At 36.1% G+C, this 15,647-nt stretch overlaps 1 protein-coding gene across 3 annotated transcripts; it reads right to left on the reverse strand.

Moving 5' to 3' along the window:
* Positions 1-1,246: 1,246 nt before the first annotated feature.
* LOC121328129 (TPA-induced transmembrane protein homolog) lies at positions 1,247-15,306 on the reverse strand. 3 transcript variants are annotated; one of them, XM_041272640.1, is made up of 8 exons: positions 14,838-15,306; positions 10,800-10,907; positions 6,761-6,899; positions 6,289-6,449; positions 6,065-6,135; positions 3,519-3,574; positions 2,804-2,838; positions 1,247-2,336 (listed from the first exon to the last, which is right to left on the reverse strand). In XM_041272640.1, exons 1-8 carry the CDS (start codon positions 14,949-14,951, stop codon positions 2,334-2,336), a joined length of 687 nt encoding a protein of 228 aa, XP_041128574.1. In that variant the 5' UTR covers positions 14,952-15,306; the 3' UTR covers positions 1,247-2,333. The 3 variants fall into 3 exon arrangements, with proteins under 3 accessions (XP_041128574.1, XP_041128572.1, XP_041128573.1); XM_041272638.1 differs by having other exon boundaries at positions 1,695-2,336; positions 3,393-3,574; positions 14,838-15,305; XM_041272639.1 differs by lacking the exon at positions 10,800-10,907 and having other exon boundaries at positions 1,695-2,336; positions 3,393-3,574.
* Between the last annotated feature and the right edge of the window lie 341 nt (positions 15,307-15,647).

Below are 15,647 nucleotides of genomic sequence, written 5' to 3' on the forward strand. Positions count from 1 at the left end.
ACAAACAAAAGTCTATGCCTCTTGCAAACAGGTGAACTTATGATGTATTTTTAAATTTTATTTACAGTGCATGACTTTATTGCTGTCATGTACAAAACCAGTCAAGCTTGTGGTAATATTTAAAAATAACTTTATTAGTACTGATGGAAAAATTAGGGAATTTTAACTTTGTATTTTAAGAATGTTATTATGCCCTGCTTAAAGAAGGGATGTCTAAATTTGATATGCAAGCAACACCTCCATCTGTACCTCTTAAACATGTCACAAGACACACAGAAGTACGACATTTTAAGATATTTGACTTTGTCAAAGTATTTGTCGTACATTTTTACATTACAATTTGTACCTCCATTTTTTCAAAACTTTCATCTACCTTGCTTAAATTCTGTTAGTAGGGACTGAAGTGCCCTCTTGCACCCACAATATCGTCGTAAAAAAACAAACAAAAAAAAAAAACTTCAACTCCCATCAATCCTTTAGGACGCCCCAGACCCTAATACCCTGTTACAAACAGGCCAGGCTGGTACCAAGGACTGGTCTGGTACAGTACCAGAGGATCTTGGTCACATTTTTACTGAAGGGACTTCATGCAACAGCCTCTGCCTCTGAAAGGCAGGATAAAACTGCAGTGGGGTCTGAATGGCGTCTAACTGTTCTGAGAAGAAATACATGTTCACTGACTTGTTAAATAAAGTATTACATTTGTAAACTTATGGTGTATTGTACTGAGCTTTAATGCAATTTGAACCAAGTAGAATATTACTGTTACAAGCTGTATTTACTTGTTCAAATGTCTGTTGAACTGTTATTGTTGTTGTTATTGTTAATGTTATTCTACTGGCGATAGAACCATGGTTTATTATGTATTGTGCATGCTGTTGATCAAGCATGTTTGATATATGACCATGTATTGCTGTATTTAGATTAGGGTGCTTCCCTAATTAAGTTGCTGTATCTTTACATGTGATTGTTATAGTAATCTTCCAATAGAAGGGGTAATGCTAACTTTCAGTCTTTACTGGTAATAGTTAAGGACTAAAGAATAATCATGCTAATAACAAGTAAACAATATAATAGTTTAACGATCATATTCATGCAGGTTAAACAAATAAGTATAAATGAGAAGAAACGCGTGTAATGTAAAATATAAGAATGTTTATTGTAAAAGTATAAATGTTAAATAATAGTTTATTTTTGTATAAAATAATTTCAGGTGCAAATGTTTATTGAATAATGAATCCTGTTAGGAGTAGGCGGGGCTGGGGATTATAAAATGTTGTGTCTTTGTTTAGGAGTGGACGGGGTTATTAGAATCATTCATGAGTTTACCTCTGTGAATGTCACTCATTGTATTTACATCCTGTTAGTCTGTGAGCATCAGTTGTCATTCATAGTCTGAGTGAAGTATCCAGTGCAAAGTAAATATTTATGCCTGTGAATCTGTTTCCTGCGTTGTTCAAGACCTCAGTGTTCCTGAGTAAATAATGTGATTGAGGGTGGGGGTAAGCTCGGACCATCACCCCATTACATCAAACACTAGTTTTCTAACAGTACTTTTTTACCCAGTTATCATTTTTATATACTCTAGCACACCCCTAAGTATTGTAGCTTTCCCCCAACTTTGCTAGACAATAAGTCCAAATAAATAACAATTTGAACAAGTTTTGCAATAATACAAAATTCATTAAAATCATTCAAACAAAAGCACTTATTTTTCTTCTCCATTCTCATTTAATGTTGATTACTACATTAGCAGATAATTAACATTTGCATGTTGTACAAATTACTATATTGTAAAAGACATTTAAAGTGGACACACATTACATTATTTTGAAGTATTCAAATATATACATTATTATGCAAAATAAAATAAAACAGCTCATGTCCAGGTATACTTAATACAAAATCATTAGCTGTCCTTCTTATGCAATGTAAAGAAAGAGAAAATTGCCTTGAAGTAAAACTTAAAAGAAAAAAAAATACCAAGACTATGCTTGTAAATATTGAAAATGAAGCATTTAAATAGGTAAGAATTACCTTGGGTTTCATATTATTTGTAGTGAGAAAGCTGACATCATATTTGCATTTGTAGGTTTACGTCCCCCAGAAGTAATATTAAAATAGTCAAACTGGATTCCAGCTTCACAGTGTACTGTACGCTTATCAGACATGTATACTTTATGTACATTCAGTTAAGAAATCATTCTTACAAAATGAAACTCCAACACACCAGTCTGTGAAATTGCCTTTTGTAAAGAATCTAGAACGTGCGTAGAATAAGGACAAACAAAGTCTAGTGAAGCATCCCAAAGATGAATCCATCACTTGCTATGTCACTACATGAAAAGAGGGGAAAAAAACAAACATAAAAACATGCACTTACATATAAGATTATACATCAAGACACTATTGGAATCTGTAAGTGGCAAATACACAATTTTCAAATATCAAACATGAATGATCTTCAAATGATCTTAAACATTTTATGTGACCTTTGTAATCAACTATTGGATCAATCCACATTTATCCAGTGTAATACATACGGAAACGTTGATATCTAAACTAAAGTAAAATCTTATTTCTTTGACTTGAATCCCCCATTACTTTGGCCAAACGGCAATACAAACCTGTGATGTGGAGGAAACAGATGAGGGGAATTAACAAAAACAGACGGAATGCATTTTCTGATATTTATATATAGGCTGCCTTTTCTGCATTTCTACAATGTCTTGTTCAGCTATTCTCGTTTCTATGGTTCTTTTTGGAGTAAAGAAGCAAACAAAAACAAATTGATCCTCCATACCTGGTTCGAAGATGCAACACCTTTTCCATCAGCAACTATAAAGACAAAATATAGTTTTTCTTAACAATTTGTTCTTGTTTCACACAGAGAACCACACATTGCAACACCTCTTTCTAAGAGTAGCTCATTTGGGTGTGAACCTGCAACTGTGCACACAAGAGAGGTTTTTAACCATACTTCCCTTAACAAGGCTTAGCATCCATGACTACAGTGCAGCAGCATCACACAGCTTGTGCAATATCGAAGCAGCTTGCAAAGTGCAGCTCTCAAAAGCTCTTTGTTTAGAAGCAATTTTCTAAGAAAAAGAAAGCCTTTTCAAAAGCCAAAAAAGGTTAATAATCATACTTAAGGAAATGTAATAAAAGCTCATCTTGTCAGCAGTCCTGCTACAAAATTGTATTATGTTATAAGCAGGTGTTATTGGTCTGACACAATGGTTAATTGTGTTACCCTGACTAATCTGCACAGTATCCCCATTATGATTGGCTCGTAACAGTGGAAACTAAGGACATTTAGGTACACTAAATTAATAAAACATTACTCACAATTGATATAACTAAGTGAGCCATTCTGCTAATAAAATGCTTACCTTGTAGTGATAGAGATGATGGATCAATATGTAAGTTTCTGTTCTCGTCTAATTCCTGGTCGTATAAATGTTGTCGAAAAACGTTAACTAGGACCTCTTCACTGAGGGTGTACTTTATCAACTTACTGTGCTCTGATGGTATTTCAAACTTGAGCCAGTAATATGCAGTGACACTGCCATTGCTGTAAAAAAATAAATCCATAATCACCAATGTTTTTTTTGTGTGCTCACTAATCTCAAGATTACAAATGAATGTTATATATTTTTTGTAACAGATGATGTTTGAACAAATAATTGGACTGAGGTTGGTTTGCTCTTCATGTCAAGCTGGTCAAGTCAATTCTTCCCTTCCCAGTCCTCAAATGCACAAATAATAAACAGACACCAAATCCCACAAAACCATAAAGGGAAATACTAACAACTACAAAAAAAGTATGGCTTTCACTCAATGACTCCATAAGGTCCCTTTCTCAATTATTATCAATAACAAACCCAACCTTATCATTATCATTCCAAAAGGAATTTCAATCCAAGTGAACTCGGACAGGCCTCCTCCTGTGTTTTGATCCCTGCGCCTTAGTCTGCGAAATCTATACTCCTGCTGTTAGAGCCAATTCATTTTATTGAACTTCTTGCATCACGGGCTTAAATTATAATTCAGGCTTTTGATTTTCGGTATTTCACCCTGACTTTTATACTCTACTTTAAGAATGTAATTGATACCTGTTAAGCCATTTGTGTATCTCAATCTCAACTGAGAAACACGTTAATAGTAACATTGATTTAAGTGATGATTTTCTTTTTCTGTGAAACAACTAAATGGGCTTTTAAATCATAAGTCTTTCTTTTTCATTTAAAAGCAGAAGTACTCATTTTAGTTATGTAAATACAGTTACACATAACGATTGTAATAGTTTTTTGTTTGTTTGTTTTGGGTTTTTTTAACAGTTGTAATAGCGTGTCCAGCATAAAATGCTTTCTTTTTCACTATAGCTTTAATAAAGATTAGTCGCTTATTAAAATGTTGTGACCTTGTTTTGTTCAGTCTGCTTGTAAATGACTAATTAAGGCTTGGCCGATTTGAAAGCCCATTTAGTAGTTTAACACAAAAAAACAAAAAAATTTAAATTAAATCAATGTTACTATTAACATGTTTCTCAGTTGTGATTGAGATACACAAATGGCTTAACATGTATGAATTAAATTCTCAATGTAGAGAACCAGAATTAAAATTAAAAACTGTGTACTGTACTTTATGTAAATAATGCTAAAATGGTAGGAAGTAAGTTGGGTACAGGCAAAGGGGGAGTCTAGGTTGTGTGACCAATGAGATTCCCTTTTACACACTCCTAACTATGCTAAAGATGCTAACATCTCACACTTTTTTCATGCTCAAGATTAAATATTGAAAACAAGCAACAAAAAGGATATTGCAATAACGGTTTTAGAACACACTCCCTATACTAGCAGAAGCAAGTGTTATGCAGAGTTCTGCCGTTATCACTTTGTATTAAAGCAATGCATACTACTTTAGTATACATATAAAGTTTGTATGTTTTTTACATAAAAAAATAAAAGGTTCAGGAAACGTCCCTTGTTAAATGCTTGTTGTTTATATTCAATTTATATTAAAATTAGTTTCAAGTTATTCTTGTAAGCATGCCTGAAGCCTACCCCTGTTTTGAACTATTCCATCTGAAATGTCTTATTATGCGGAATATAACTTCAGGCATTATTCAGAAACTGTCATTTGCTTTCAGTGGCCATGAATACAGCTTGCATGCAAACTGCCCTGTAACATCTGCAGAGAAACGATACTTATCTTTGCAGTTTAGTTAAAAGCAATAACCAAAGCTGTGGTGTCAGTCATAATGTAATACAGTGGCTGCATGCCATTTCAACAGTGCCATTTAACCACTGCTTAACAAGAAGACTCCCCGATTATGAAACAGGGACTTTATTTAGTTGGCACTTTGGAAATTGCAATACCTTGCAGAACTTTGAGTCAGACCTTCTGAATTCATTACAAATATTACAAGAAGTTCAATCAATATTTCATTGCCATTTCTTATACTATACTACTCAATACTGTTGATTTACTTCATCACACTGATGGCTCTAATTTAGAGTTTACAGTGGTGGCAGGGAGCGTGTGGTGCCGACCATTCTTGTTATTTTTATGAACGTTAGATTCCTTCTGCATTTCACCAGCTTCCCTGCAGTCACATTTCTTAAGTGAGTACAATCATTTCAGTGCATCTACCAGACAAAACTTTACCATGAAGCAGTATTCATCACTTATACAAGTACATTTCCCACAGAAAATCATGCATGTAAACCTGGTGCATCAATTATTTATACTTAATATATTACACTCAGTCCCAGGTTTCATAACTCCCCTTGTTCAGGTGTATTATACCTTAGCCACACTACCCATATACAGTAACGCAAGACCATCACAAGTGATAGCCATGCATTATCTACTTCACTGCATGAACGTCTCACCTGAGTCTGTTTAACTACTTTACAAGGTTTACTATTGAGTTAATCACACTGTCCTATGAGTTGTTCATACAGCTTTGTTATTCTTATCGTAATGCTCAACCCTTTTTAGTGTGAGGATGTGCTAATGACTTTAGTGTGAGTGTGTGCTGATGTACATTATCCTTTACCTGAAGGAGTTTAACCCTGCATTAACAAAGTAGCGGCCCAAAGCAGGAGATGAACTGTATAATCTTGAAAGCTGAAAAACAATAAGAATCATCTCAAACAGCTGTAAATACAACACTAAAGCTATCAGTACCATGGAATTAACTGGCCATGCAGTTTCACAGAACATAGACTGGACAAGATCTGGGATAGAAATTGAACTTGAGAATCGTAGAATATATCTTACCATATCCTTTAGTTGCCCTGATAAGAATTCAGACTTCTGGGATTTGGGTAAAAGCAATTCTCGTGTAAATTCTTGGTTTACTATTCTCAGAGTGCCATTATAATATCGAGGAACAACATACAGTGTTTTATCTATCTTTTCATCTTCATCCACATACACCACTGCAATGAAGAGAATAAAAACAGTTAGAAAAAAACCATCAGACAACCTAAACTTAGAGCTCTACTTTAATCAAGCTCCCATTAAACAACATCAGGGAAAACATGTCACTCTAAAAACAGGAATAACCTCTCCAATAACACTAATAAGTACAGTGGTAATTTATGGTTGTAAATTATGCAAATTAGAACGTGATTATTATATTAACATTGCACATTTTAACACTACACCTCCAGAGACCTGACTAGTTCTAAAGATAGAAACAAGAAAATAAAGTATTACATTTTTGTAATTTTTTTTTTTTTTTTTTTACCTGAATAGAGAACCAGACTGATTACAGTTGCTATAGTCAACAGTATAAAAACTGATAAAATGAGCATCCACAGCTTGCATTTCCAGAAGACATATCTGCTGCTGGAGCGGCACCTTTGCTTTCCTCTGTTAATTTTAATCTGGAGAGCAGGAAATAAAATGCTATTTATTAATACTTAGACAAAACCCTTGAATTAGAAAAGGTTGTAAAAGTAAAGGTTGGTCACCATAACTTGATTTGTAAATACTTTATTTTAAAAGCAACATATAAAACGATGATAAGCAAACAAATGGAGAATTTGCATAGGTGTTTCTATCATTTCTGGTTGTACAGTGTGTTAAAGGGTAGTAGAGCAGATGAGATTCTCTAACACGTTACATTCATTTGAAATGCAAATGGAACCCTTCTGTGCCAATAAGCAAACTGGTGGGCTGATCGAGAAATACACATCAGTAAACAGAACTGCTATGTTGAACTCAGTTTTCTTTTTGGTTGAATACTAATGCTGTTTCATTCAGAATGTTAAGCTCCCAGGAATGGTCTTGCTTACGCAGGTGTCTCCAGTTTAACCCCTGTACAAGTTTCAGGCTCTGGCCTTCATTCTTTCAAAATGTACTGCAAACCCATATATCCATATATCCTGCAGATTTGGGTAGGTCCTCATTTTAATGGATAATGAAATTATGAAATTGCTATGGCGTTGTAAGGTAATAGTGGAACTCCTGAGTCAGTAAAGCCAATGAAGGGATTAATTTGAACGAGAGTTTCATTATTACTGAGGAACACACCACAACAATGCCATTATTACTATTATATTACAACTTTTTAAAGTTATTTATGTATTTACCTGTTTGTCTGAAATGACCATTGTAGTACAGTGAAAGTTTTTAAGAGAGGGCTCAAGCACCCTGTGAAACATTTCATCTGTAAACTGTGGTATTGGAACAAGTGTTAATTACAGGGATGGAAAGACTCCCATTCTATAGCAGTTTGATCCAGTCCTGTTTTCACTATGGCTTAAATGACATACATATATAAAGCGTGGTTAATCAAGCTTGTATTAAAAGTTAGAATGGGTGAAACTGCTATGCAATAGGAGTCTTATTTCTATTCCCGTAATTACAGTAGTGTCTCTTTCATTATTGAGTAAAAACAGAATGGCTGACCATAGAAAACAATAGGGGAGCAGTGGCAGGTTATATAATTTATATTTAATCTGTCCCTGATATCTGTTAGGTTATTTTCTCCACAGTAAGGCATGTCATTCAACTACATGTACACCCAAACAACCCTCTAGTCCTACAGTACCACAGCAAACCTGGTTGTATTATCATTGGGAATATTTGTTGTTTAGTGAACAGTTTAGAATGTGCAAGACAGATGACTAAACAAATGCAACACAGCACCTTATGCAGAAGTGAAATGTAGTGTTTTACGCATTTTTTGATGTCTGAACAACGTGTAATATTGCACGTTCTAATTTAATCAGAGGAAATGATACTAAAACCAACAAGTATATGGAGACCACTATTTCAGTACACCACCTCTGTGCTGCAGCAAAAGGCTGAGAACCTTTCTCAGTCACAAAGTCAGCTGCTTTATGTTAAACTTTCCAAAATCTAATTTGAATAAAAAACAAATACCCTATAGGAGAATGTGACTTGACTATATTATGTTTAGGGGTTCAAGGTAAAAACAAATGTACCCTACTGAAATGAAATTATTTCAAAATTAGAGCTGTCAGATTGAATAAAAAGCTGATGACTATGACATTTATCAACAGTATTACAGAATAGTATAGAATACAAATTTGCTACTAATTTTACTAACAAGTTTCATGGCAATTGGATAAGCAGTCCTACTGATGTATGCAAACAGGTGTGACATGTGTACCAAAGCAGTTCCCCTTTCAAGAGATAATAATGATGGTAATAGTATTTATTAGGCTCTTTTTAGGCTATTTGTATGACTAAACCCTTAATTGAACTATTTATTTGCTTAATTAGACCATTTTATTTGTTTCCAGCTCTTAAATTTGTTCCAGATTTCAAGTTGGCACTAACAAGTACCAGTAACTTGAAATCTGCAACTTTCAGGAGCTGAGAACAATTTAAAAAGCCTAACACCTCGTTCACACTTACTGAGTCGGCCTTGGGCCGCCTCAAAATTTCCATTCACAGTTGAGGTTTTAGGGGGACGAAGTGCGTTCACATATGTGGCTGAAAATGAAGCCTAAATTGTGGCGAAGTGTTTGTCGGGAATGTAAACAGTGACGTAAACACCGCATTCCCGGAAGTCAACATAAGCAATTGAGTTGGGAAATTTGCGACATAAATATGGCCATCTTATTTTTTGCAACACTGTTGGTACTGTACTTCTTGCATAAGATGCGATAAAGGCGTGTGTTGACAGTGCAGTCGGTTACTGTGGAAAGAAGCGATCGTGTTGGATCATGTGTAAATGCAGCAAACAAGGTGTACATTACATGAGTCACAATACAGATTATTATATTAATGTTGACTGAATATGCAACGCAATATGCATTATTTATCAATATTGAGATTTACAATCTTAGCTACAATCTGAAATGTGTATATATATATATATATATATATATATATATATATATATATATATATATATATATATATACATACACACACACACACACACACACACACACACACACACAGAGCGCGAGAGAGCGCAAGTTTTACAGTTTTAACGAAAGCTGTACAATGAAGAAATACTTGCCATTCATGACTGACCCAGCATCATCATCGTCAAAAGTGTCGGTGTATTCAGTGCATTCCCCATTGCTATTTTCTGGGCTGGAGATCGCTGCAGGTTCCATAAAATCCAAGATCCGTGGTGGGTTTATTTCTGGCCTGCTGCTCAGTATTTCCGAGAGTTCTCGGACAAACTTGCAGGTTTTCACCAGAGATAACACGGACATAAAGGAGATAGCTGCTTCTGCATCCAGCACTCAAAAGAATATCACAGACATTTGCAGAGCTTTTTGAGATGTTATAGTAATAAAATAATGACTTGGATCGCATTATTGAGGAGTTTGGTGATAGAACAAGTGTTCGGGAGAGTATCTACGTCTATAAAGAGATACGTGAAAAATACAGCGAACAAGGGGTGGGGCTTGGCTGGAGATGCAGTACTGACTGTCCTTTTGCGATTCAATACATTTTAAACCTGTTTTACTCTAGAAAAAATATATATTTAAAACAGCGCGTATAAAAATAAATTGGACCCGACGCGCCTGACAAGCGCTGAATAAGTGGATCGCTAAGGGTTCATTTCTGCATCGTCCTAGGTGCTACCCCTTAAAACAGACATTGTTTTGATCTACTACGCTCGACCTAGTAGGGGAGTGGTTTGAGCTACGTCGCCTCACTGACGAGTTAAGGCCGGCCCAGGGCCTGCGTTGGGTTCACACAAGCAGATAGGTCGGCCCTGAGGCGGCATTGGTACTTTAGGCCACATCAAAAAGCTGGTCTAAATTTCACCCAGCCCAGGGCCGCCTTTTCATTTTTCAAGCGTTCAAAGAAGATATAAGGTGGCCCTGGGCTGGCATAGACCACCAGGTGAATGGGGTGTAATTAAGCAAATTAATAGTTCAATTAAGGGTCTAGTCAAGTAATTCAGAGCTCAGTTGGAATGGAAACCAGAAGACACATGGGGTCTCCAGGACCAGGGTTGGGAACCACTGCAGTAGTTACAATAACCATAATGTATAAGTTTATCATTTTGGTGATTATTTTTGCAAGAAAATACATTTTGGTCTGTCAGCCAAAAAAAGTTTTTATCTTTACAAAACAATTTGCTTTAGTCACTATAAGACACTGTGTGGAAATGTCTTTCAATAATAATTCTAGATGCAAGACAGACTTGCTATGTTGAACTCAAATTTAGCATTTTTCAATAAAATGTAACAGATTAACCTGTTCATTGTCCAGTATTCCTAATACTCAGTTTCAGTGGATATTAAAAGTTTGTGGATTGTTACATGTCGATAATAAATGCTTACCTGTTCATTTGGAGAATTCTCATCTATCATCTGACATAATTGGCTGATTTCAGTGGCTTCCTCTGTATCCCCTGTTCCGATTAATTCAGTCCCATTGTTAATGTTTTCCTAAAATCACACAGTTGATTGATAAAGCTTTAAAGAGCAACTTGGTATGGCAATACAATATCATAGTTATCTTTAATTATGTGGTGGTGTTGTTGTTTAGTCACATCTTTTAGTCATTTCAGCTCCAGGGCATACGCAGGTAAGTCAAACAACAGAGCACTCGCAGTACCATGCCGTACCTGAGTACATCAAGCTTGCCGTCTATTCAATGGCGCTATTTGTCGAGCCAAGCGAGAACCAAAGTGTGAAACTCTGTCCTCAAAGCATCTGAATCTGTCTGGGAGACGAGCCGAGCCAGACGAGGGCTTGACGGTTTTCGTCATGACGTTGCATCAGTCAGTACACTCGAAAGACAAACAACATGGCGTGCAGAGAGTTGGATGATAGGAGCATTCTTCTCCTTTTTGCTTAATCAGCCCGTTGTATATCAGTTGTATTCAACAGAGGTTGGGAATTGATTTTTTTTCTGTGAAAAACTTAGTTATGTTAGAACACGGGCTAACTTTGGAGGAAGTGTATGCAGATGAAACAGAGAATGATGATGATGATGATCCAGCTCAGGACAGTGTAAATCTTGGTCTGATGACAATTTAGATGGCACTGAAGAAGAAATTGTGAATTCTGTTTCACAGTCAGCCACAGAGAACAACGATGACTTCAGTGATCTAGAGACCATTCACAACATCATACTCCAATCCCAGCTCATGTATAGGCAGAAGGAATGATGGGAAAGTGTTTATTGTGGGCAGAATCCCAGCCAGACTCTTCTCATGAAACTCTTTTGCTGCTGTGAAACTCACATCACAAAGCAGCCTCAAAGTCACTGACACAAACAACTATAAAGCACTTTAGAAGGTATGTCTTGCAATGTTTTTCTAACTTACTGTATTAGGTGGTCTTGGCAGTCTTATTCTCATTTTCTTCTGTGAGTGGTATAGTCTACTACTGTGATACTCTTGTGTTTCAATACTGTTTTCTTTTTACTGTACTACATTTGTAATCATATTGTTTTTAAACATAAATAGCGTAGTGTTTAAATGTGTTTTAATGTGTTTTTAAGTAAGCAAAACCATACGCAGTTACACACTGTCTCACACTATCCTAAGCAAGCACAGCGGGCTGGCTTTTCACTTGTGAAAATATATTGATGCACCTCTACCTCATGTGAACGAAGATCTCTGTATCTTACATTTTTAATATTACTACTAAATTATCTACCTGGGGAAATTTATATTACTGAGCTATATGACCCTACCAAGCAATTTTTACACAATTATTATACAAAATTAACCATGATATATTGCTTATTCAAAATTACTTTCACTGTTTTAAATACATCGCACGGACTCTTACATCTCTAGTTGTTTAATTAATTTAAGTTTATCAATGTTCCAAAAACTCCACATTTTACTAAACATTTAACTAATACGCTATCTATCTGTTTGTCATTTCTTCGTACCATATACTGTGATACAAATGTACGCACCACATATATTTGCTTCTCATTGCTCAGTTTCCCTAGTTACGGCATGTGCAGTTCCAGGATCGGATCAAGATTACGGATCAGTGGAACCTAATCAAATCTACATAGTAAAATACTTTCTCATGATCCAGCTCCAGTGATCCTGGATCCGTTCAGATGTTATATTAGTTTGTACAACCGTCCCAGTGTAGGATGCATCCAGCCCGGATTATTGTGGCTGTGCCATTATGGTCTGCTTCTGCCTACAGCCTGCAGCTACTGAGTGTAGAGAGCATGAGAGACAGGGCCTTCAGGAGCTGCTGCAATATGGGCTAACATTGGGGCATCTTTGCACCAGAGGTGACCCGTTGGCAGAGGATTCAAGGGATGCTCCTGGACTCAAACAAGGGAAGGGAAATGTTTATACAAAGCTGTTTTACTGTTGGCAGGGTTTTTTAAGGGGAGCCCTCGAGCCGGAGTGTGGGGAAGCTTGCTGTGACTGATGTGTGTTTACCTCAATAAAGAATTGCCGTTCTAGAGATGGATAGATCTCTAGCTCTCGCGCATGTTTAATTATATGTTTACCAAATGTATATTGAAGCTATACATTTAAAAAAGCTTAAACATAATCATGTGCAGTGACACAGCTAAGGGAGTGGTTTTAGGGGGTTAAAATTTGACAAGGGGGCAGAATTTGTACAGCGGTACTTCTGCTTCGGTTTGTTCAGTATATCAACTTAAGTTCAACCTGAGTAGTAATAAAGAGATACCTAACACAGAATGTGTAGAGCCAGGAGAAGTTTCCCACGACTTGTTCAAAGAAAGAAGCTTCTCCCGACTTGGTCGAATTAAATCCAGTGAAAAACAGGAGAATGGACTTGGGGATCTAAACATCAGGTAAGGCAGGCTATTCTTTCTGTTATTTAATTTGTATGTCTGATAACTGCATCGCAGTGGTTCTATGTGATTGTGAGGTGAAACATCACGGCTCTTAATAAGCCAATTTCTAGTTCATTGCAAGATTGGCGTGTGATTAATTTTACAGAAACATTTTATAAATTGCCTGCAAAAATGTTCCATCCCCCCCTGTGAATTCCTGCTTGTGCCACTCGGTAATCTACTTTATTTTGAAGGTAAATGTTCAAGCTTTAAAATGATACCTTACTTTGAGGTGGCACAGTCGGACTATCGGCTATCAATATGATAACCCGCAGAATGAGATACTGTAGTCAACAAAGTGGCAACCATTTAAGGGGCAGGGTATATTTCATGGCACAGCCTGTAAATGCCTACTTGTGCCACTCTGCACTATGCTTTATTTTGAAGTTAAATGTTTTAGCTTTAAAATTATACCCCACTTGAGGTGGCACATCCAGACTATCTATCTGATTTCACCCTTAGAACGTGAGCTGATATTCAATATGTATAATATGACTAACTTCAGCCCTCGAATCGGGAATAAGTAACTAACTTCAGCCTGGTCTATCTTAACAGTTCAGTCGGTTTTGCCTCCTAGGTAGGGTTGCCACCTGGCCCCATAATTCCGGAACACTTTGGGACAGGACATGGTTTTTAAGTTGCCCTTAAACTGAAAGCAATAAACATGTGAATTGAGCACTAAGCACTTGCTTAATTTATACTGCTTCTAAATTATCCGAATCAATGTGATAATACAAATCTTACAAAATAAAAAAAGCATCTTGAATAAACGTGTGTAGGTGTATTCAAGATATTTATTTTTATTTTGTACAAAATGATATTTCAGTTCTCAATATTTAAAATATGCTATTTATATCCTATTAATTAGTAATATATAGCCCTAATTTACATTGACTCTCCCAATTAAAGTGTTCACGCTGTCTGAATAGTGAACAGCTGCTCAGTATTAATGATTTCAGTGGGAGGTGGTGATACACTATTAGAAACTATAAAAAAAAAAAACTTTAAAATATATATTTTTAAAACTATTAATAAAATAAATAAATATTGATGATGTACTTATTTATTTATTTCATTTATTAAAAGCTATTATTGTATTGTCATGCTGCCTCAAGATAATTAATCACCAGAATCAATTTAGCAAATTGTTTAGGGCTCAATTCACATGTTGATTTCCTTCAGTTTAAAGGCAACTTAAAAAGCCTGTTCTGTCTCACAGTGTTCCGGAATTATGGGGCCAGGTGGCAGCATAATGAGGCTAGAGCTGTTTATTAGCATTGCACGCCGTGTTCGGGTACAATGTTTGGAACAAATCTCAGTCGGACAAAAATACATCAAATTCTACAGCAGCACTAACTTTGTTTTGCATCAGTGAACGGTGACTATCTTTACTTAAGTTTTGTTTCATGGTGCACCAAAAACAAAGCTATTGCAAACACGTGTAACTGAAATTTCTGCTTTTAATTTAGTAATTTGGTAGATTAAAAAAAAAAAAAAAAAAAAAAAAAAGTGGTAGCCTGCCTGCCTACCTGTTCATTCGGGGTGTTCACATCCATAACATGGCATTGGCTGTTTTCGGTGGCTTCCTCTGTTTCTTTAATTTCGATGAGAGCAATCCCGTTGGTCGTGTTTTCTGTAGTCATCACGTTAATTTTTCTGTCTGCTTTTTGTAATAGTAAAGCTACATCTAGTTGTCGTTCCTCAGAGGAAAAACCCGGAAGCTATGGAGTACGCTACTGTAGAACAAATAGGATACTGTTGAAAGTGATAAGGAATGCTGTCCGGTCTCAGCTTTGTCAAATTCGTTTGAATCCGAATGCACGTTTGTGTTTGAGCGCGGTGTTTTAAAATGACTTCTGTAAATACTATTCAATCGGTATACTAACAGATTTGCAGTACGATAAGAGAGAATGTTGTCACTTAAAATCTTTTCCAAAGTTAGGTAATCGATATCAGTCTCTTCAGACCAAAATCATGGGGCGTTACCAGGTTGCAACACAAAGGTGCGGTAGGTTGAATAGTCAAAGCGAAACCACCTTGTAGCGTTTCAGACGTTTTTTTCGTATGACCTACTGTACTTAACCTTTGCTACAAAACCTCAGTTCCTTTGGTGAATGGTTAATAGTGCAGTTTAACTGAGATAACTCGTATTTAAAACCACATGGAACATAACAATGCGTATAAAACACAATGTATGTATTTGGCAGGTGTGTTCCAGTGTATTAACTGGAACTGACACCTTTTCACAAAAAATGAAAAAACAATGGCAGTGCCAGTAACCAGAGCTGAAATTCTACTGAGTTCAAACTTCGGTTTCAAGCTCTAGCTAGCAGTATCTA

Source organism: Polyodon spathula, chromosome 15 (genome assembly GCF_017654505.1).
Source record: "Polyodon spathula isolate WHYD16114869_AA chromosome 15, ASM1765450v1, whole genome shotgun sequence".
In the NCBI taxonomy this organism is placed as follows: domain Eukaryota; kingdom Metazoa; phylum Chordata; class Actinopteri; order Acipenseriformes; family Polyodontidae; genus Polyodon; species Polyodon spathula.